Raw genomic sequence first — 24,158 nt, 5'->3', positions numbered from 1 at the left:
CCCATTACGCCGTAGATGAGGTTGTTGCCTCAGCGATGGCACAGGAAAGTGAAACATTTGATGCGATGGCAATGATTAGTCGTAGAAACTACTAGAAGTGCATCAGGGAGCACAACTATCACAATGTGAAGAAACCCTCCAACTGGATACTCAAGCCACCCACACACCAATAGTGTGTGATTCATGAATCTTACAACCGGTGCATGTGGGATTTTGTGAACATGCGGAGCGCCTTGCCCCAAGAAGTATGGATTTTGGGGGAGGAAGTGACCACAGGATGTTATCTTTGCATGTGCTCATGTTGACAGTGGATGATGTTTGTTTTCCATATGCTTCTAAATGGTGTTTAATCAAGGAATTAACTATGTGGTATGGTTGTACTTCAGATGATTTTAGATGTATGTTTGTCCAATTCACGTGCAACTTTTATCTGATTTCAAATATTATCATGTTATGACTGGGGGTACGAAGCACGATCTCCCAAACAATACATGGCTACCCTAAAGTGGTTTCAGCCCTCTCCAAAATACTTCGGGTGGGCATTTTTCTCAAGTCCTGCCCCACTCGAGAAGTGATGATGTTTACTATTGCTCTACCTTAGAGCTGCTCCAATCGAGACCTCAAATCATCTTCATATATCTGGATAGACAGTCTAAATGTTGCCGAACATGAGAGAGAGAGAGAGAGAGACTCTTCAGCCAAAGCCAACAAATCCATCAATTTGTCCGGATGTTCAAAAACCCTCAAATCCAGCTCATATGTGAGAAGGAAATGGGATGTCCGGAAAGCCAACCACATTGGACCCAACCCATCCTATACCATTGTTTTCTTGTTTTTTTTCATTTCTCTCTTTCTTCATCTCCCCAATCATATGACAATTTGAGAGAACAGTTGCGTGCATAATTTGGGATTTGAAATGGATTGGTCGTGTTTGTGGGCAAAAAAGATAAAATTAGCCGAGTCCGATCGAAGATGTTCCTAGTCATTCTTTTTTTCCTGCAAACAAACAAAGCATGTAGTACTACTATGTTATTGCACAAGACATGTTTTTTCTTGTGCATTTCTGTTTTTTTTAGAAATTGTTCATTCAAATCACGAATCAGTACAGAATAGGTGACTCTGACAAGCACACTGAAACGCAAAAACAAAGGACCATGAACACCTAGAGTATCCTAAGACAACCATAACACAAGAAGATCTCCGGAGCCCTGTGTCATCATCCCTGAATCTTGAGAGAAGACCCCTGCAGCAGAAGGATATGCAACCAGTCGCAAACAGGTCATCATCTTCGACCACGGTACAATTGCCGCCATGCTGCTTCCTTCTTTTTTGACACCAGCGATGGAAGTGCATGGACATCAATCCAACACACCTGCAACAGCCGTCGTCATCTTTGGCTTTGAGTACCGCGAAAAGTGTCCCTTCCGAAAGGAAGAGAACTCGAGTCGTACGATCGGTCCAGCACCGCGGCCAGGCCATCCGCCCGGGCAAAGCAAGATCTCCCACCAGCATCAGCGCAGAGGAAGGAGAAGAACAGCAGCGGCAAATCGTACCAACAAGGAAGAAGAAAGGTCTTCGTCTCCCTACCTCCATCGCCCATCTCAGGATTCAAACAGACAGTGCCGATGGACCTCCAACCACCATAGCCCGCGACCTCGACGAGATTCGGGGATCCCCAACACCACTGGCTCCTAAACGAAGACAAAAGCCTTGCCTGACCACGAACGGAGCCTAGAGAAACTTATTCCGACGCGACACCACCGCAACGGCCTCGGCGGCGTCTCCCTCAACCCTAACCCTACCACACATCAACCTAGTGAACAGACCTGAGGTTCCCCCTCCCTTCCACCGTCGGAGAGAGAGGGAACTGGCGGCGTCACCGGCGGCGCGCAAGGGACCCCTAGTCGCCTCCTTGATCTCCTCGAGCGATCCAATTTTTTCGGGCGTGCGGTTTTCGCTTTGACCCTTGTGCATTTCTGTTGAGAACTAGAGGGAGCAGTCGGCTGCTCCCTAGCGTTCCCTGGCAGCCCTCCCAAAATAGTAATTTTCTGTCCCTCCTATCCAGAATAGGAAAGTACCTGGCCCCCGCTCCTGATTCCTTGCACCCAACCATCGAGCCGCGGAACTCACCTGATCCTCCCTCCCCCCTGTGTTTCCCTCCTCCCCCCCCCCCCCCCCCCCCCCCCCCCCCCCCCTGTTTTTCCCCCCCCCCCCCCCCCCCCCCCCCCGCGCGGGCGTCTCCTTTTCTCCCCACCAAATCGCCCAGCCCCATCTTCTTCTCTCTCCCAAGCCACAAAGGGACAACTCCCAGATCCAGAAAACTCTCCACAATCCTCCAATGGTGGCTGGTTTAGGATTTGTTCTCCGGGCAATTCATATTGACTAAGGGTAGAAGAAGCACAAAAAAAGGTCAGATTTAACTTTCACTTTCCCCCATGGTTGTGTGCTTCTTTCATCCCTATCCCCTGGCTTACTGAAGAACACAAGCCTCCCTTTCTCTTTCCCCATGATCTGTATAAGGCTGCAGTTTGAAAAAAATGTGTAAGAGCATGTACTGGATGAAAAAACAGAAATACAAAGTTGCACAGGTGCTGTTAATTGCTGCAAATGTTAGATTTTCTGCCTAATTGATTTGATGGGTTTGTTGTTCTACTTAATAAGTTGGTAGAAACACAAGTATGTTTACTGGTAAAGCAACTTGCTTGGCCTGTTTTGAGCAACTGTAGATCGTAAGCAAGGTGTGTGTGTAGATGTTTCGGCAAGCTTCAAGCCCTATTTGGACAAATCCAGGAGTGTTGTGCAAAGACTGGTTGTTTTAAGCAAGTTAAGTGTTATGGTTAGGCAACTTACATGTTAAGGTTGAGCAAAAAGGGTGGGGAGTCAATGTAAAAAAAGGCTGGTTGAAGGAAAATAATGGTAGGCAAGTTTGAGGGTTTGTTTGGGCAAAATTAGGACAAATGTGAAGCAAGAAATACCGGTATGGTTATTATGAAGCAAAACTCCAGAAGTTTTTAGCCAGATAAGTGCTATGTTTTAGGCAACTTACATGTTATGTTTAAGCAAAGGACGAAAATGATGTGTAAAAAAACTGGTTGCAAGAAAACAATGGTAGCCAAAGTTTTAGGGCTTGTTTCATGCAAATTCAGTAGTATTGTGAATCAAACATGAAACTGGCATGGGTATTCTTCTGAAGCAAAATTTCAGGTGTTTTCGGCAACTTTGGTGATATGTTTAGGCAACTTACATGTCATGATTAAGCAAGAAAGAAATGAATGTAAAAAAAAGCCGGTTGAAGAAAAATAATGTTAGGCAAGAAAGGATTACTACTATGCAACAAATGTTTTCATATAGAGATGGATTTATGGTACCTGTGTCAGAAATTGACTGAAAGTGACTTGAGCTTGGCCTTGTTGAACATGTACAAGAAGTTTATTCAGCTTGAAAAGCCTTGCAGACGATGCCTTGTTTCTCTTATCCTAGAAGAAAAATACAACAACAGATGAAACATGTGTATTTCCTGGACAGTTAGGCAACTTGACAGCAGAACTTGGGCAAGTGTTGATCAAAAGTGAAGCGACTGTGTATTACCTCGTTAGATCCGGTCTTTTGACGTTTTGCTTTTGATGGTTGTTCCACAGCAGTGTCTTTCTCAACATTTCCATCACCATCTGTGGAAACACTCGGATTGTTGTTGATGTCTAGCGGACATTTGCCACGGGCAGCAATCTTCTTTCTTCCCCGATGCTGGTACCCAATAAAGGGTGTGCTTCTCTAGCCCTGCAAAAAGAACACGCAACAAGTTAAAAGAACACACAACAAGTTTATTGAATCTTTTTTCTGACACACCTCTTGATGATATTCAATCGCATGCGAGGGATTAGCATCACGATTAACTGCATGATGATCTTCTTGAATGCCCTTTTTGCTTGATCCATCCATTAGTTCCTACTACACAAAACGAAAAAGAGTGCATTCAGATGACTTTCTGGATATCGTCTCTCGGATACCGCCAACTCACATACCAATTCCAAGCAAGTAAAACCAAAAAACCAGGCAAATAGCCTTCCAATGCGCACCAAAAAATAACAAAAACAGCACTCATCCGAGGCCTCCAATACTGAACTTGCTTACGCATGATGCTTTCGAGATTTTTTTACTAAGTTGCCACGCATTCACATCACATGATACATACCTTGGAAAACTCATGATCATCCAGCCTTAGCAAAAAAAAGGGGCGGTGGAAACTACTAAGTTTACGCATATTTACCTCGTTTTTGCCTGTCCTCCGCCGTTTTGGCTTCGATTCCTCCTCTTACATGATATCCTTGCCTTCTAAATCAGCATCTGGTGCACTGGTATTACTATCTATGTATGATGGGCGCTTCCCGCGATAGATGATCTCTTTAGTGCGCATACACTTATAGACAATTACCGGCATGTTTTGTTGCTGTGGTGGGCGTACCTACGCTGAAAAAAATGATGCTTGTTTGTTTAGTAAAAAATAGTCGCATAACTCGAACATGATAACACCACCGCCCCGTCCCACCCCCATATTCATCTTGAAAAAACACTAGTAAAAAAGGAACAACACCGCCCCTGTGCCACCCCTGCCACCTGTTTTATTTCAGCCCGAGAAAAAGCGGTTACCTCTATTTCATGTACACCCTGTTGGGTTGCTTGTGCGACCTGACCGTCACTTTTTTTTGCTTGTCTCAGACATTGTTGATGCTGCAAAAACACAAAAGGATATCAGGGAAATGAAAAAAAATATAAAAATTATTAGCCACATATACAATTTCTTCTGCTTGATGAAAACTTGTCTGCTTATAGCACTATATTTGCCTGTTTCATGGCTCAAAAACTTGCTAGAGCTTGCTGATGTGCCATCCTACCTCAATCCCAAAATCTAAAAATGACTTAAGCAACAAATAAAAAAGTGACAAAACAGACCAAACACCCACACCCCACCCCCTGGTACTCAACACTTTAGCAAACACAATATGAATGAATTATGGATCGCAAAGTCAAGGCAACTCATATATTGACTTATGGCAAATTTCTACACCAAAAAAATAACCTCACACAACATAAATTAACCTGCCAAAAATCCACATCATATTGGCAACTCAAATTAACATGGGCACTCTTGTCCGAAGACTCCCCAGCCTCTCTAGATTCGGCAACTCAATTAACGTTAGTTAGGCAACCCCTAACAAACTTGAAGCAACTCATCAATCCCACCAACAACAAAAAATCTACACAATCCCATAGCAACTCAAATTAACATGAGTCAGGAAACTCTTACACAAATCTCAGGCAAAATCCCAAAATCTCCAAGCAACTAAATTAACATGAAAAATAGACATGAGTCAGGCAACTCCTACACAAATCTCAGGCAAATCACATACTCAATTCGACTGAATTAACATGAGATGCACACAACGGATCCGCCCACTGGGCTCGGAAAAATGTTTGGGAAGGGACAACAATGAACTAGGGCCTCCCTTCTCTGCGCGCATGATCACCTCTCCCCCTCCCTGTGCCCATGAATCCTAAACGCATCAACGAACTAGGGCCACCACTATCCCCGAGCAGAAATGGAACCGTGAAAAAAGGGCGGGGAACAACGTGATTCTTACCTCAGAAATTCCGTGGCAAGTCCCCTCGCCGGAAATGCAGCGTCGCCGGCGACCTTCACCCCGCACCCCTTGGCGGATTGGAGACAGAGCACCGCGGCAACCTTCACCCGCTCCACCTCTCTTCTGCAGTCCCCGCGCGCACCACCGCAGCCTCTCGCGCCTCCGCCCCGCGCGCGCGCTCAACCACCACCCGCGACCTATGCGGCAACCGGCGGGCGCTCCAATTTCTGCGGCGGCGATGCAATCCACGACGGCCGAGCGAGATGTGCGGGGAAGAAGGGATTAGGGGAACAGCACCGAGGAGTGGGTGTAGTGGTGGGCCCCCCCAAGTTGATGGTTGTCGTAAGAGGGACGCCGAGCCGACGAATCTTCTCCGACAAAAAAAAACCCTGGGTCACGATCCCGCGTGTGTGTTGCGATCGAACGGTTCTCAGGGTGCGTGCTCGAGCGAGCAAACGAGCATCCGACCACTTTTTAGGATTTGGGAATGGTAAAAGGCTAGCCACGAATCAACAATGCCGCGAGAAGTTCGTCACGGCACCAAGCAAAGAAACACCGACGTGTGCACGGACCGGTCAGGTCAGGGCAGTACTCCTGGTACCATTATTGGGCGCTCTAACGTGTACCGCACCGCAAGCGCACACGTGTCGCCCATCCAGAGACGCACGCTTTCCTCTCGCCATGCCACGTGCATGCGAGCGCCTCGTGTCCACGACCTAATCCGCGAGCGCCACCGCCCCGATTCGATTCGCCGACGGCCGGCCGGTCGAGCCGAGTCACGAAACCAAAACCAACACGAAGAGGCGCGGGGAGAGACGACGGTGTCCATGATGATGGGATGGGGGCGAGAGATCCAAGAAAAGCCGTCGACTGCAAGCACGGGCTCTCCCGACGCGTCCACGGCATTGACCCCGCCCCCTTTCCCTTTCGCGCGCCGCCACGTGCCCCCGCACGGCACCGCCCATCGACTTCCTCTCCCCGCCACCGCACGCGGCCCGCCACCCTTTTAGCCGCACGAGCTCCTTGAGTTTCTGCCTCCGATTTCTCCTCTTCGTTCCTTATTTACGAGCGCCAGGGCCTCCTGGGACCATTGGTTCTTCTTCTTCCCTCGTCGCTGCCTGCCATCGCCGGCCGTGTTGCGCTTGCGCGTTGAAGAGGAATCCGGCCGGCCGTCGTCCTCCTCGATTCTATGGGGCACCGCGGGGACACCAAGCCTGTCAGTGGCGGCGGGGTCAGGTACGTCGTGCGCGCTCCTGCGATTCTTTTCTTGGTGAACCGTGGATGTGGTTGACGTGGTGGACGCCGCCGCCAATCGCCGTGGCCGTCTCTGCGCGCCGTTCAGTTTTCAAATTCTGATGATCATGCATGCTGGAAATGGCGAAGAAGTCTTAGCATGTCTAGAAATTTTGTTCTTGCTGATGTTATGGCATGTTATAACATTCTAGTGACGATGGTGATTAATTGTGAAATGTATCTAAAGGATTTTAGCTCGGATCATTGTTCTGTGTGATTGGTGTTAATTTGTTTTCCATCGTGGCAGTGAGAATGGCAAGTTTAGCTATGGTTATGCGAGCAGTCTAGGGAAAAGATCTTCCATGGAGGACTTCCACGAGACGAGAATCGATGGCGTCGATGGAGAGACCGTCGGATTGTTCGGTGTTTTCGACGGTAAGATAATATGCGGCCCGGTTCAGAAGAAACTAATCGTATTGTGCAAATAAGCATTTTGGGTTCAGAGTTATCAGCAAACTGCCTTATGCAGCATCGATGGCTAATAACTGATCTGTCACCGCAGGCCATGGTGGAGCTCGAGCCGCGGAGTTCGTCAAGCAGAACCTTTTCAGCAACTTAATCAAGCACCCAAAGTTCTTCACCGATACCAAGTCCGCTATTGGTACTGCTATATATTTCCCTGAATTAGACATTAGCATTCTCTTGATCAGAACACATTGCAGAACATATAATTAGTTAATTGGGCACTGATGTTTCAGTCACTGAAATATTCGTTCCTCTGCAGCTGAAACTTTCACCCATACGGATTCAGAGCTCCTGAAGGCCGATACCACCCACAACCGAGATGCAGGGTCGACGGCCTCCACGGCCATTCTCGTTGGCGATCGCCTGGTGGTGGCAAACGTTGGGGACTCTAGGGCGGTCATTTGTAGAGGCGGTGATGGTAAGCTCCCAGCGACATCATTTTGGGATCACATTTCCCAGCTCCCTCCGGTTCCAGTTGTGCATATCTCTGTTGTTTGCCTGAATCATGACCCTCGTTCTTTTCAATTGTTCAGCTATAGCCGTGTCAAGGGACCATAAGCCTGACCAGACAGATGAAAGGCAGAGGATAGAGGACGCCGGAGGTTTCGTGATGTGGGCAGGTCAGTGTCTTAGACTACTGGTTGCCTGTTCGGCGCTGAATCTTGGGCTCATTGTTCAGTGGCAATGTAATCTGCAGGTACATGGCGTGTGGGCGGCGTGCTTGCTGTTTCTCGGGCATTTGGTGACAAACTGTTGAAGCAGTACGTGGTTGCCGATCCAGAGATCAAGGTTCGTATCTATTTTCAGAGTTCTCCAACCATGTCACCAAGACAGAAACATTGTTCCCTGACATGAGATTTTGAAACACAACAGGAGGAGGTGGTCGACAGCTCCCTGGAGTTCCTCATCCTGGCGAGCGACGGGCTGTGGGACGTCGTGACCAACGAGGTAAACGCATCACTAATCCCTTTACAGGCTGAACTGACATCACAGCTAGCAAGAAGCAGAGTTCTGAGATGACTTGCCCTGTTTACCAGGAAGCCGTGGCCATGGTGAAGCCGATCGTGGACTCACAGGAGGCGGCCAAGAAGCTCCTCGTGGAGGCGACGCGGAGGGGAAGCGCCGACAACATCACCTGCGTCGTCGTCCGTTTCCTGGACCAGCAGCCCCCGGCGGCGGCCACCAACAGATCCCCAGCCCCTGTCGCACCGGGCAAGTGAACATTCCTCCTCGAAGCGCGTAGGTGTTCGCAGGGCAATGTGGTGTGCAAGCAGTGTGTCTGATGATGTAGCCCTTCGCATGCGTGTTTATTTGCTTCACTCCAGTCTACCGATGCCTGTACTGATCATGTATGTTCTCAGCTGTTCTCATTTCAAATTTCAAGTTCTTTAAATGTGCGGCTCCGACCAGGCGGTGTGTTTGCACAGCACAATGCTAATTCTGACGAGAAAACCGTCGATAGAAATGAAAATGTGGACAAGATGCTAAAGCCAAAAAAATCATATAAACATGTTAACCCCAAAAAAGATGATATGAGAAGAAAAAATATCACAGTGGGGATGAAAGAACTGCTCAGGTTTCTGTTAGAAGGTTCACAGGACACTTGACCAGACCGCTTGCTCTGTATTCTACCTTGCTCTGCTCATGCTTGGAAAAGGGTACAATGCCATTCAGGTATCTGGGGATTCCTCTCTGCCTTGCCCAAAGTTTGATTAAACGGGACTGCTCATTTTCATGGAACTACTGGAAGACTGCAATTTGTTATGTTGTACTCCCTCCATCCCAAAATAAGTGTCTCGAACAAGATGGAGACACTTATTTTGGGACGGATGGAGTATTATCTTCTCTGCCCACCTTTCTTTATAAGTCCCATCAAACTTCAAAAAGGAATCAAAGAGTTTGACAAATATAGAAGGCACTGTCTTTTGGGTTGAGAAGGGCATGAGCAAATGCACTAAATCCCTTTGCGGCTGGGACCTCGTTTATAGACCCAAAGATGAAGGAGGTTTGGGGATCTTGAATTTGAAAATCCATAATAACTCCTTACTTCTGATTTTCTGAAGAACATTCACAAATTCATTAATAAACAGGAATATCCCCTGGGTTAATTTAGTTTGGGAGGTCTACTATCAGAATGGCCCTCCCTCTGCTCAAAACAACAACTGTTCCTTTTGATGGAGGTACTGCTTGAAATTATTAAACACCTACAAAGATATTGTCACTCACCCCTTTCATTCTGGGGTGATGGAGGGATAGTACCGTTCGAGCTTTTTTTTCATGCTTCTTCCGGCGGTCTGGAGAAAGCAGCAACCGATAGGACTTTACTAATCCTCCCTTCCTTTCAGGAAGAATGTGAAATTCTTTTTCCTTAAATGTGGTAGAAATTTCTTCTGGTTTGATAAGTGGACGGATTATTCAGTTCTCCAAGAAGAATGGCCTCATCTGCACTCGTTTGCACTCAACAATCTAATATCTGCTAGACATATATATCCTAATTACCAAAGGTCTGAAAGATTGATCTGTCTGAAGAGGCCTATGAACAGTAACAGCAGTTACAAGAAAAGAGGGTGAATTGGCATGACAGTAGTCGGAAGGATTATTGGGCATCAATTGAACATTTTTCTCCACCGCTGAATACCAAATGGTTATGGTCTTTATGCTGTCAGCCTTTTCCAAAGAAATGGTCCTCATGCTGTCAGCCTAAACATAAAAGTGTTCTTCTGGCTGCTTTGAATAACAGACTAAATACTAGGGAATTCCTTCAAAGAAAGAATTTCTTCATTGAGCACATGTATCATATGTGTTAGGTACTTAGGTGTCCTATGATTATGCTACCATTTGTTGGAAATACATCTGCCCCTGATCGAATCCTCCTGTTGGAGTTGGTCAGTTTCACAATGTCATTGTTCATTTCAGAGACCTTTTGAATGCACCTTTCTTCCAAAGAAAGAGACGCCATCAATTTGAAGCCTTGGTGGCTTTCATTAGGGTCTCTGGGTCCTTCTCTCCTAGCTGTACATTATCCTTTCTTTCGCTCTCTTATGTACTACTCCATGTTCTTTTCCTCTTTAAATTGTACATTCATTTGAAAATCAATATATCATGTTCTCGTCTGTTTCAATTGGCATGTTTTAATCTTCAAATTCTATTTGTGTTGGTATACTGAATTAAACGGGAAGATTTATTTGCACAATGCTAAATCCACAAAAAAACGTCAACAGGTATTCTAGTAACACAAAAAAAACTGCAATGGGGATGTGGAGTTGCTCGGGTAACCGCTCAGATGGAAATGGTATTTCCCAGACTCATCAAGCAGGGATCTGCTTTCAACTCTGAAAGATCTCATCACCGCAAAAAAAATCCACCACCCATTAACACTGATACAGAACTGAACTGAAAATACAGAACAGTAACATAATATGGATGAATCTGAAGGGCATGATGTATCGGCTCAGACTACTTTTAAGGTCTTCAAGGCGGATGAAAACCCGTCGTTAAGACGAGCGAACTGTTGACGCTCAAAAGTGGCACGATCATAAAGCAGGATGCCGGGGCGAAAATCTTGCCGGGGTAAAATCTTGCCGGTGTGAAAGCTTGCCGGTGTGAAGGCTTGCCGGCGTGGAAAGCTTGCCGGCACAGAAAGATCGCCGGTGTGGAAGCTTGCCGGTGTGAAATCTTGCCGGGGGAGAAACCTTGTCAGGGAGGAACCCTTGCCGGAGTACAAACCTTGCCGAAGTGAAACCTTGCCGGTGTGAAAGCTTGCCGGGTAGAAACATTGCCAGTATGGAAAGCTTACTCGGATGGAAAACTTGCCGGGTTGGAGGCTGTGATAGTCAATCGGACGAGAAGTTGAAGATGGGCTCAAAAGGTTATTCAGATAATCTCGAATGGAAAAATGTTCTACACGGAAGTTGTGCATCTCGTCGAAACGGTTGATTTTGGTATAAAAATCGTTCCAATCCGAGTTCGTATGCAAAAGTTATAGCTATTGGAGTGCAGCCCTGTCACTAGGCGAGATGTGGCGCGCCCCACCAGACATAGGTCTGATGGGTAGCGCGAGCGAACAGGTGTTCTGCGTGACCGTTTTGGCCCAGAAGAAGGCCTCAAATCGAAAAATGTTCAACATGAAAGTTGTTCATCTCGTCGAAACGGTCAAGATTGCTTTTGGGCTCGTTTCCATCCGAGATCGTTTACCACCACAAAAAGGACCAGCAAGGTGCAGCCAGTTTAAACCGAACAGTTTTGGAAAGTTCGGACAAAATCAGTCCGAATTTGACTAGGGTTTTGAACGTGAATTGATGTAATTTTCTTGTAAGGAAAGCCTAGATAAATCCTTTGCTTGTATGGGAAGTCCAGCCGCCTCTTATATATGTTGGGGGTGACGGCCGATTGAAACAACACCAATCGAACCAATCAATCTATTACACTTTTGTGTTCATCTATCTTTATCCCCTACCCTTGTATCTTTCCTTCTCGTTATTCGTTCGTTCTTCGCATTGGAGGGCAGCGATCCACGAGGCTCTAGGGGCGAGTGAATCGACCTAGGGCAGCCCATAGCTGCCGCACTCCCTGGCGGGGTCCCTCCCGGGCGTGTGGGGTTTCGGGTCTTCAAAAGCGCCCGCTGACTGTCTTGCGTATCGCGTTGTCGGTCAGGTCTCCTTCAATGTGAGCTGCGGTGCATCACCCCCGGCGTCGAGGGTACACGTGACGTGTTTGTGTGTCAACACACTTTTTGGCGACTCCGCTGGGGAAGAAGCTTTGAACGGTCTCCAGTCCATTATTGCTACGAAGAGATCGTCATCAAGTTGCTGCAATCTACAAAGGTAATATGAATTCCCAATTCCCCTTTGTAGATGCAAATAATTCATATGTTGTTGCTGGATCACCTAATGAGCATAATGTATCGGCTAGCCCTAGTTTTATCAATCATGCATCTAATTATGCGCAAGGCCCGATGCAAAGCAATCTTCATGCTTCAAATTCTTATGATTTTAGCAACATACAACATATGTATCCAAACTCTCATGCATCGGCAACCCCACAAATACATATGCCGACGAACAACATGATGGGTTTGGTTAATCAATTTGAAACACCTCATGTTAAAATTTCCAATAGCATACCAGAAAGTGTTTCACCTTTTTATTCATCGGCAACTAATTTGCAATATGTGAATCCAACCTTGCCGATGAATGGGAGAATTGGCCATGCTACTACTAGCTATCCGGCCAGTTACTCTCAACCATCATATGCTACACCTCATGTTAGTAATTTTTCAGCACCGTATGCAACTGTAGATGTTCGTAATTCGGCCATGCATCTTAATGGTCATAGCCGAATAAATGAAATTTTTACAGGAACACATGTGCGGTCATCAAATATTGTAGCATATAATGCATACTCTAGGCAATTCAAGAATTTCGGCAACACTCACAAATTATTGCCGAAAGAATCTGAAAGTATTGCGGAGCAATCCCTTCCAGAAGCGGTTGTGGCTGCATTAAAAAAAAGCTTGGCACAAAACAAGAGAATTAGTGCTCTTTGCCTTGAACAATATGAAAAGGGGTTGTTTCCTGATTATGCTGCAATAAAGGCTAGAGTTTTGCAAGAAGATGAAACTTCATCAATCGATAGAATTGGCGAGAGAGCATATCGTTATACAGAAGTGCATACACCTCCACCTAGTACCATAGCATATTATACACCCCCTACACAGTTGCAAAATTTCGGCAACACTAACAGTTCATTGCCGAAATATCCTAAAAGCATTGGGGGGCAAACTACACTAGAGCGGGCTGAAATTGAGAGGGGAGTTAAAGCTTTGCGCGATAGGGTGCAAGTACTTCACCAAGAGAGAATTGATAGGGAATTAGCTCAAAGAAAAGAAGCCTTGCCAATTGATATAACCGGTGAAAAGAATGATGATTCGAAAACTAAAAGTGCTTCGGTTGAAAAGGCCGAATCAAGTTATATATATTCCGAATCCATCAATTCCAAAGAGGCAAACATTATTGAGAAAGGGCATGGAAAGCATAGCAAAGCGGCCATATTTGATTTTTCCAAAGTTAATGGAACCTACTTCCTGCCCTATGAGTTTCGTGCCAGAGAAATCGATGAACTTCAAGGACAAGAACAAGTAGCCGAACAAAGTTCGGCCGACAAAAAATTTTAGTGTAATGATGCACGGAATCAAGAAAAAGATGATGAAGAGGCATTGGGGAGCCATCCAAAGGCGGAGCAAGATATTGTTCAAGTCACACCACCATCGTGCTCTCCCAAAATATTTGAAGAGGTATGTTTAGCAAGTAATTTACCTATTTTCAGATTTGGTCAGGGACTTTATTGTTGATGCATCTATTAGAAAAATCCTCATAAGTAATTTTGAAAGACCAATGAAGAAGGGTAATTTATTTGTTAGCAATAAAGTTGTTATTGAGCATATCGGTCAACCCATTACGCCATTTATAAAGACCGATAGTGACTTATTATTACAGCCAAAGCTTTCCCCGTTGCTTTATCTAAAGTTCATATCTATTTGGGTAGCTTTGCTTATTTCATACTTGGCTTGCACTTGGTATCAATTGAGACATGTATGTTCTAACTATTTTCGTTTTAGAAATTTAAAGCCAAGGTTAAATTCTGTTGAGAAAACCGATGCTAGTATAATATCTTACCCAAAGACATCGGAAATAGAGTGCAAAACACAATGCATAGCCAAATGGTGTGGTGCAAAAATCTGAACCATTCTTTTGCTTAATTCCAAAGCCGTTCTCACATCAAGATCGGCTAGAAAATAAAAGGTTTGCCTTTAATTCAAACATGTGTAATAAAATCTTTGATTTCTTGTTGAGGAATGATTATATTAGAATTCTTGATCACCATGTTGAGCCATCTGTACAGGGACGAATGTATTGTAAGTTGCATGATTCGTCCAAGCATAATTTTGAGGATTGTAACATGTTTCGTCAAATAGTTAAATCGGCCATTGATAAAGAACGATTGAAATTTGTTGAGACACCAAGAGATGACCAGTCTATTCCGATTGGTCCCGATGGTAGAAAGTTTTTGCATCGGCTGCTTCAAGCCGATCCATTTGAAGAGAAGGTAAAAACTGCAGGTGATGGGATCAAGCTTTCAAGTAAAGAAGTTGTCGAAGAGCATAATGAATATAATCTTGAGGGCAAGAATTCCATCGAAGCTACAATGGAGACGCCAAGGACTGGGGGGCAGCAAGCAAATCCAATGATCGATGAAAGCAAACCAAAAGGAAACAAAGGCCGAAATAAGCGCAAGTGTAAGAGATCAAAAATCACCTTCGCTGAACTATTGGATAAATATCAAAAGAAGAGTGAAGAGAAGAATGCTTATCGGCCCAATCATGCAAAGAAACCAAGATCACCCCCAAGGCGCAAATATGAGGATCGGTATTGGCAAAGTGAGAATGTTAATGCAACATATTCATATCCTTATTTTGGGCCGCCAATGCCAATGTCGTGGATGCCTCCCTATGCTCATATAGATCCATATCCATCATGGGATAGGTATGAAAAAAGGGCACATTCTCCATCTTATTTTAGACCATCTCACCAATATTATGCAGCTCCGAGAAGATCAATATCTGAACAATCACATGTTAAAGACCGTTTCAATCATAAGGAATCGGTCTAGAGCTCAAGGATGAAGAAAGAGGTGGTCAAGCAAGTTTATCGTGTTAAAAGAGATGGCCGTAAGAGTGCAACTTCAGATTTGATCTCAAATATAAAAGAGCCAATTAAAGTGTTAACATTGGCTACTAAAGGCAATGAGACAAAGCAACCAATTATTGAGAGTCAAAGTGCCAAATCTGAAGAAAAGAAGTTGAGAGTGCATAAGGCTAAAAAGGAACTGCCATTGGTCAAAACAGAATCACAGCCGAGATGCCCACTCGGCTTATCGTATTGAAAAAAGAGGGAATTACACAAACTTAGTGCACAAGAACTTGAAGAAAGGAACATGGCATGGGTTCCCAAAGGAAGTGCTCAAAATAAGAATTATGTGCAAGCCTCCATTACAAGAAGTGCGGCAAAAGTGAAGAAGGAAAAGAGTAAAAACTATGAAGGACCAAGCCGAAGGTTTCAACATCTTTGGTCTACACATTATCCATATTCTTCAACTATGCCATTAACGCCTATGCCATGAAATTCGTCATCAGGTATGATTGGTAACCCTCAATGGGTTTATTTTAATCCATGGATGCAATATAATTTCTTACGCCATGAGAGGGTATTACCAAGTCACTATACATTTGATTAGCTGCAAGTTTGTTGCTGATCCAAAGGGCCGAAATACTTGATTTGTCATTTCATTTGTTTATTTCGGCTATATGTGCTTTGAATGAAGTTTACATGGTAATGGACGATATTTATCTATCGTCCTAAGAGTATGTCAATGCATGGCCGGTGTAGTATTCTAACATTGTCCTTAGTTTGATTGGAGAGCGAGACAAGGTACGTGCTCATGAAAATTTATATGTATACCTATATTATGATTGAATAGAGTTGAGACATCATGACCGATGTCATTGAATATATGCTACATAGACCAATCCATAGCTGCAGAATTGGTTGGTGGGCTTATACTTTGTTTGGATATGATTTGGCTTATGCATCTTTGAGATCTATAAGAGGCCAAATCATAGTTGATTTTGTTACTGAATATCGGATTAATGTCATGCATAATATTAATATTAGCCTTGTCTCTCTAGTACTATGGAGATTATGTATTGATGGTTCAATTCGTAGCAATGGCCAAAGTGTTGGTGTTGTTTATATATTTCTTTATGGTACTATTTTTTGAAGCCTCGTGCCGCTTAGAATATTTTTATGCACGATTAATCAAGGCCGAATATGCATTGTTATTCGGATTGACTCTTTTACTTGCTATAGGTGCTATACATATTGAGGCTTTTGGTGATTCGTTATAAGTAGTGCAACAAATATCCAAGGGTTATCAATGTGTTTTGACGAATCACTTATAGTTTATCTTGGGGTATGTCTAGATGAAGAATTTACCTTGGGTTGCATTAAAATTGTTCATATATTTAGACATGACAATTTGAGAGAGTTGGCATAGCAAGCATCCGGCTACCATGTCCATCATGTTGTATTGCATTTCTCTCAATAGCCGATGCTTAGTCTCGTCAACATAGGTAAGGCCGAACCGAAGTCCACAGCTTTGGCCACTAATGAAATTTTTATACAAGCGAAAGTAAGGATTGGAGAAAGTTTATTATTGATTGTCTACAAAATCCTAGCAAAAGGGTGAACAATATGGTTCGGAGGATGACATTGAGATACATATCTATGGAACTTTATCACCGGATTGTTAATGAAGCTGAGAAGGTTTGACCCAAGTTTGCATCAGAAAGTTCACACAAGACATGGCCGATATATGCTTATCGTCCTAAGAACATATAAATGGCCGATGGAGTGTTGACATCGTCCTTAGAACAAACTTGGTACAGGTATTTTTCGGCACGCTAGCTTTACCGAAAAACAGGGGGGCATGTGTTGACGCTCAAAAGTGGCACAATCATAAAGCAGCATGCCGGGGCGAAAACATTGCCGGGGTAAAATCTTGCCGGTGTGAAAGCTTGCCGGTGTGAAGTCTTGCCGGTGTGAAGGCTTGCCGGCGTGGAAAGCTTGCCGGCACAGAAAGATCGCCGGTGTGGAAGCTTGCCGGTGTGAAATCTTGCCGGGGGAGAAACCTTGTCAGGGAGGAACCCTTGCCGGAGTACAAACCTTGCCGGAGTGAAACCTTGCCGGTGTGAAAGCTTGCCGGGTAGAAACATTGCCGGTATGGAAAGCTTACTCGGATGGAAAACTTGCCGGGTTAGAGGCTGTGATAGTCAATCAGACGAGAAGTTAAAGATGGGCTCAAAAGATTATTCAGATAATCTCGGATGGAAAAATGTTCTACACGGAAGTTGTGCGTCTCGTCGAAGCGGTTGATTTTGATATAAAAATCGTCCCAATCCGAGTTTGTATGCAAAAGTTAGAGTTATCGGAGTGCAGCCTTGTCACGAGGCGAGATGTGGCGCGCCCCACGAGACATAGGTCTGATGGGTAGCGCGAGCGAACAGGTGTTCTGCGTGACCATTTTGGCCCAGAAGAAGGCCTCAAATCGAAAAACGTTCAACATGAAAGTTGTTCGTCTCGTCGAAACGGTCAAGATTGCTTTTGGGCTCGTTTCCATCCGAGATCATTTACCACCACAAAAAGGACCAGCAAAGTGCAGCCAGTTTAAACCGAACAGTTTTGGAAAGTTCGGACAAAATCAGTCCGAATTTGACTAGGGTTTTGAACGTGAATTGATGTAATTTTCTTGTAAGGAAAGCCTAAATAAATCCTTTGCTTGTACGGGAAGTACAGCCGCCTCTTATATATGTTGGGGGTGATGGCCGATTGAAACAACACCAATCGAACCAATCAATCTATTACACTTTTGTGTTCATCTATCTTTATCCCCTATCCTTGTATTTTTCTTTCTCGTTATTCATTCGTTCTTCGCATTGGAGGGCAGCGATCCACGAGGCTCTAGGGGCGAGCGAATCGACCTAGGGCAGCCCATAGCCGCCGCACTCCCTGGCGGGGTCCCTCCCGGGCGTGTGAGGTTTCGGGTCTTCAAAAGCGCCTGCTGACTGTCTTGCGTATCGCGTTGTCGGTCGGGTCTCCTTTGACGTGAGCTGCGGTGCATCACCCCCGGCGTTAAGGGTACACGTGACGTGTTCGTGTGTCAACACGAACCTTGTTTTTCCTCATCGCCATTCATCCCTTCCGATTAACACTAGTCGGAGAAAAGACAGCGCAAACAGGAGAGAAGTAAACACCAAAAAGACTCATAGACTTGTTTCAAAAAAAAACTCGTAGATCCTTGAGATCTGCTTTGGCTCAGACTACTTCTAAGGTTTGCGACGCAGGCGTGAGCCAGCCGTTAAGACAAGCGAACCTTGTTTTTCCTCACCGCCGGCGCCGAGGACGGATCCCCATTGTTGTCAAAAAATGGAAAGAGCAAAAGTCGACCACGAAGAAGAAAACATCAAACAATGGGAAGAACTGAACATAGCCATTGCCCTGTGCTCGTTCATCATCAAGAGTCCGCCGCCGAGACCCGGCTACACCACACCGTCAAGACTCGTCGTCTTCCACTCGTAAGACCACGCACTCCACCTCAAGACCCCTCCAGCATGCACATGCTCCAGAAAAAGATGCACCAATGAGAGTAAACGGCACCTTGCACCATCATCGTCTGATCCCGAAGACCCGGATCTAGGTTTTCCCAGAGCGGCCTGGGCAGGAAGACGACGGCTGCAGCAACAATGCTAACAAAGAAACGACACAAAATGTCGTCATCAAATGGTCGGCGGGACAATTCCGGGCCTTAGTCCCCCCTTCCTGGAGGAAATTTTGTCAAATATGCTTATTTATCTGCTAATCACTCTAAATCCATCGGCTCTCTGATCACCGTAGCCTTTTCTATGTCATAATAAACTCATCTGCCCCCTCCCTAATATTTGGTTCATGCCCCGCCACTGCCGCCAACGTCCGCCATGAGCGAAGTTGGCATGGTTTTCACCACAGCCGCACCTCCCTGAACCCACAGTCGTCTTTCAATCTGCAAAACTCCAGAGGGCTGTGGATCTCCTGCATCAACTACCATATACATCGGAGAAAGCTTCAACGGCGATACTCCAAGAACCCGGGTACGGGATCCCTTGATCCGCCGCCCCATGCACCACCACATGAAGCCTCCTCGTGTCACATCGAGGGGATGCCACCGCCTCCATGTCCGGAGCCTTCACTCCAGGGACCTTGCGCCATAGATTTGGCACACCCCCAGCCGAGTCTGCCGTCCCCACATTGTCATTTTGAGATATTTATGCATGCAACATTTTTTCAATGCCTTTGCTATTCACAAAGGTGAGATGTAGGTATAGGACAAAAATCAAATGGAAAGATAATAGGTATACAAGGAGGAACATGTACATAATCCTCGTCTTAATAGATTTCCCTCATCAAGAGCATTTGCATTGATAGTTAGATATTAGAAAGAATCATAATTGATATCCACGTGACAAAAGCAGCCTCCCTATATGGAGGTCGGTAACAGGCTTTTGGAATGAGTACCATATGGGATCACAGAGAAGGTAATCCATGTCACAGGAGACCATAAAGAGTTGTTAGCACCAAAAAGTACAAACAGGCGCCGTACAGAGGGAACAAGGTTCCTACACGGCTACTATCACGCGGAAGGTACACCTACAAACTCCACGACAAATGGATCTTTCCGAGCCATCAAATTTTGGATGACACGAAAATCAAACAAGGTAGTTCTAACCATGGCGTTGTCGGGAAATCCTATGCTTAACTAAGAAGTCATTTCGGTCCCGATGCCTCTTATCTCTACATCTTCTCAACAACACTTTGGTTTTTCGATCAGTCCATGCTAAACTTAAGTAGACTTCCATCTACATATTTGATAGATCAAATCAAAACACTAAAATAAAGAGTTGTGTTACCAATGTGGATGAATGAGATGATGGATTTTGTTTATTCCTCAAGTGAAGATCGTACAGTAGTATATGGCCCATTTACTTGTACCGATTTCCTTATTTATACCACCTTTTAAGTCTTTACACAATTCTTAAATGTTAGTTGGTGGTCTATGCTAGAGCAAGTATAATATGATGACATAGACGGGCTATAAGAGATGTCACATCGGATATGTAATTAGTTGGAGGAGAAAGAAGAAAAGTGGGTTATAGATTTACACACAGGCTCCAACACTTTTTGTGGAAGAGAAATATTACTAGTACAAAAATAGCCTTTGGCGGTGGTTGTCGTACATGGGCCACCGACGGTTCCTCATTTCGTATTAAAAGTCTATGTCACTAATACTCGCCGGAGCACAAGCAGTTTCCAAAACCACTTGTTCCTTTCTCATAGCACATGCGGTTCCTCCGTGGAGAAACCGCCTCCAATGATTTTCTTTTTCACACATGCAGTTTGTTCTTGACAACCGCCTGCAATACTCTACGATGTGGAGGCTGTTTGTCTCTTAGAACCGCCTACAATACTAATCAGATCATTTGTTCAAATTAGCTGTTGCAGCCACCATTCTACAAATAAATTTGGCAGCCAATACTCATACAACATCACATACAACTCAAGCATCGTCTCACATCACATACAACTCAAGCATCATATCACTAACATAAACCCCATTGAAATGGCACAGGTATATGACAAAGATCAAAACTAGGACATTTGACAATGTATAGACAACAAATTTGAATGCAATAAATGAATCTATTATGAGTTATAACAATCACCGGTACTAAAACGTCACTAATCATGTTTCTACGAATAAGCATTTTAGGCTCAAAGTTACCAGCACAATGCGTTATGTAGCAGCGCTACAGGCATTATATACCAGGTCTGCTATAGGCATTATATACCTCCCTTAATATGAAATATAACCTTGAACAAAACACAATGCAGAACATATTTTGCTTAATTGGGCACTGAGTTTCGAATCCCTGAAATGTCCTCCTACGGCTGAAACTTTCACCCATACGGATTAGGAACTCCTGAAGCAATATGTGGTTACCGATCAAGAGATCAAGGTCCGTGACAATGATCCTATTCGTCTTCAGACTAATGGCTTGTGGCCCCTTCAACCATATCACGAGGACAACAACATTGTTAGTTGATACGGTACTACTCTGAGATTTGAAACATCTGCCGTCTGCAACAGGAGGTGGTCGACAGCTCTCTGGAGCTTCTCATCCTAGCGAGCGACAGGTTGTGGGACGTCGTGACCAACGAGGTAAACAAACTGTATTCATCCTTGCAACTGCTGGACTAACCTCACAGCTAGCAAAGATGCAGAATTCTGAGATAAACGCCCTGTTTACCAAGAAGCCGGGGCCATGGCGAAGCCAACCATGGACTCGCAGGAGGCGGCCAAGATGCAACGAAGAGGACGGCGGCGGACCAGCGGATCATGGCGTCGGAGGACGAGAACGAGGACGCGGAGGCGCCGGACGCTGACTGCGTGGAAGAGCCCGTCGGACCCCCCGGCGGGGCCGTGGTCATGGCGATGGTCACGTCCGGCGACCCCCAGGTGTTCATCTGGAACGGCGACGACCTGGTCTGGCGCTCCGGCCCCTGGGACGGCGTCCAGTTCACCGGCACCTACTCCGACTTCACGTTCAGCTTCATCAACAACGCCCAGGAGGTAACGTACAGCTTCCACGTAAGGAACTCATCGCTCATGCACGCACGCACGCACACGTAGTACACTTCTCACGGCTCGCGACAAAATCACCTGCGCCGTCGTCTAACGTCCGTTTCCTGGACCAGCAGCCCCCCGGCGACCACCAACGGATCCCCAACCACTGTCGTGCCGGGGAAATGTTCAACTGAACTGAGTGTGTTGTGCAAGCAGTGCGTCTGATGACGTAGCCCTTTGCATACGTGTTTATTTGCTTCACTCCAGTTTACCAATGTCTGTATATGTTCTCAGCTGATTCCATTTCAAATTTCAATTTCTGCAAATGTGCATCTCTGTTTGCACAGCACGATGCTAATTCAGCCAAGAAAACCATCAATAGAAATGAAAACATGAAAAGGAAGCTAACCAAAAAATCATCTAAACATGTTAACGCAAAAAAATTATATAATAAAAAAATCGCAAGGGGGAACTGCACAGGTTTCTGTTAGAAGTCTGTAGGTTCACAGGGCACCTGACCAGACCACTTGCTCTGTCTTCTAACTGTGATTTCCCTCTAGTGCTATGATACCCTGATTTTTATGAGCTCAGGTTGAGGAGTTGGATCACCTGAAATCGTTGGTGGATGATTTGCCTTGGCCTCTGAACAAAGAGTCAACGGGACTGCTCATGCTTGTAAAAAGGGTACAATGCCATTCAGGTATTTGAGGAATATTTCATGCATATTATTCAAACGGTTCAAAGAAGATTAAACGGGACTGCTCATTTTCTTGGAACTACTGAAAGACTGCAATCTGCTATGGTGTATTATCTTCTCTGACCACCTTTTTTATGAGTTGCATCAAACTTAAAAAAACGGACTAACAAAAAAGCTTGATAAATATACAAGGCACTGTCTTTCAGGTGAAGACATGAGCGCCTATGCCCTTGTTTGTAGACCCAAAGATGAAGGTTGGGGATCTTGAATTTGGAAATCCATAATAGCTCCTTCCAAAGAAAGATCGCAAATTCATTAATAAACAGGATAAGAAATTGCCACTCCATGTTTGGGTCAGGGTGATACAATCTTCTTCTGATCTGATAAGTGGACGGATTATGCAGTTCTCCAAGACCAATGGCCCCATCTGCGCCCTTTTGGAATCAACAATCTAATATCTGCTAGACACATCCTAAATGCCAAAGATCTGGAAGGTTGTTTTCACCTGCCTGTCTAAAGAGGCCTATGAACAATACTGACAATTACAGCATGACAGTAATCAGAAGGATTATCAGGCTGTTAATGGGCATCAATCTCTATTTTTGACATTTTTATCCACCACTGACTACCAAATGGTTATGGCCGAAACATGAAGTACTCTTATGGCTGCTAATGACATCACATCCTACTCTTCCCCGTAAAATAGGTTCACAGGGCATTCCTGTTGTGTCATGTTTTCATCTGTTTTGATTTGCAAGTTTTAATCTTCAAATTCCATTTGTGCATCTACAGCTGAAATACTGAAATAAAGATTTGTTTGCTCACCAGAATGCTAAATCCAGAAAGAATACCGTCAATAGACAATGCAAGTAACACCGAAAAAATAAATCTGCGGTGGGGATGAGGAGAGTTGCTCAGGTAACCGCTCAGGAGGAAATGGTATTTCCCAGACTCATAAAGCAGGGATCTGCTTTCAACACTGATAGATCTCATCATCGCAACGATATTGATGGAAACAATAAAACCAAAGGGATAAAAGAAGAGTGCTGAAAATATCTACAAAAGATCAAGAGCAGTGAATCTGAAAGGGCATGAATGAATCGGCTCAGACTACTTTTAAGGTCTTCAAGGCGGATTAGAACCCGCCGTTAAGACGAGCGAACCTTGTTTTTCCTCATCGCCGTTGATCCCCTTCGATAAATTAAGCACTCGTCGGACAAGAGACGACACAAACAGCAAAGAACTAAAACCCAAAAGACTGGTAGATCTTGAGATCTGTTTCGGCTCAGACTACTTTTAAAGGTCTTCAAGGCAGGCGTGAGCCAGCCGTTAAGACGAGCGAACCTTGTTTATCCTCACCGCCGGCGCCGGGGACGGATCCCCATTGCTGTGAAAGAAATGCAAAGTGCAAAAAGTCCAGAACGAAGAAGAAAACAGCCAGCGAACGATGAGAAGAACTGAACAGGAGTGAACTAAACGAGAACTCGAGCAAGATCTAGCTTCGAAGTCTCTTGGATTGAATGAGCTACCAAGAAGATACACTGACGAGGGCGGCCAGCAGGCGGCGCTGCGGTGATAGATGGAAGGAAACCTAGGAGGTGACGAGCTACTTATAGGGAGACGGTCCCGTGAAAGCCCTCGGAAGTTGGGGTTATTTCCGTACATGCCATCTCATCATGGCCTAGGAATCCAGCCCGGTACGGCCCGTGAGCTGGCGTGGGTGGCACCAGAAGGCCCAGGAAGGCCCTCGTAAGACATTTCTCGAAAAAAAATGAGAAGAAAAAAACGCAAGC

At 45.1% G+C, this 24,158-nt stretch overlaps 1 protein-coding gene, 1 long non-coding RNA gene and 2 other non-coding genes across 5 annotated transcripts; 1 reads left to right on the top strand and 3 right to left on the bottom strand.

The window, feature by feature from the left end:
* Positions 1–2,231: 2,231 nt before the first annotated feature.
* On the bottom strand, positions 2,232–5,956 carry LOC125521431. 2 transcript variants are annotated; one of them, XR_007289271.1, is made up of 7 exons: positions 5,640–5,956; positions 4,648–4,728; positions 4,268–4,467; positions 3,847–3,948; positions 3,589–3,777; positions 3,369–3,476; positions 2,232–2,521 (listed from the first exon to the last, which is right to left on the bottom strand). It is a non-coding gene; the product is annotated as an uncharacterized LOC125521431 (long non-coding RNA). The 2 variants fall into 2 exon arrangements; XR_007289272.1 differs by having other exon boundaries at positions 4,268–4,462.
* A 583-nt stretch (positions 5,957–6,539) lies between these two features.
* LOC125524485 (probable protein phosphatase 2C 59) lies at positions 6,540–8,790 on the top strand. Its single transcript, XM_048689533.1, has 8 exons — positions 6,540–6,875; positions 7,180–7,307; positions 7,435–7,533; positions 7,657–7,815; positions 7,931–8,017; positions 8,095–8,186; positions 8,271–8,345; positions 8,435–8,790. The coding sequence occupies exons 1-8, from the start codon at positions 6,829–6,831 to the stop codon at positions 8,615–8,617; spliced, it is 870 nt and encodes a 289-aa protein (XP_048545490.1). The 5' UTR covers positions 6,540–6,828; the 3' UTR covers positions 8,618–8,790.
* A 1,870-nt stretch (positions 8,791–10,660) lies between these two features.
* Positions 10,661–10,751, bottom strand: LOC125526198. The gene has a single exon (XR_007291614.1). It is a non-coding gene; the product is annotated as a small nucleolar RNA snoR128 (small nucleolar RNA).
* A 12,524-nt stretch (positions 10,752–23,275) lies between these two features.
* On the bottom strand, positions 23,276–23,366 carry LOC125526197. Its single transcript, XR_007291613.1, has one exon. It is a non-coding gene; the product is annotated as a small nucleolar RNA snoR128 (small nucleolar RNA).
* Between the last annotated feature and the right edge of the window lie 792 nt (positions 23,367–24,158).

This window comes from Triticum urartu, chromosome 7, assembly GCF_003073215.2.
Source record: "Triticum urartu cultivar G1812 chromosome 7, Tu2.1, whole genome shotgun sequence".
NCBI lineage: Eukaryota > Viridiplantae > Streptophyta > Magnoliopsida > Poales > Poaceae > Triticum > Triticum urartu.
This window is presented reverse-complemented; position numbering and strand designations above follow the sequence as displayed.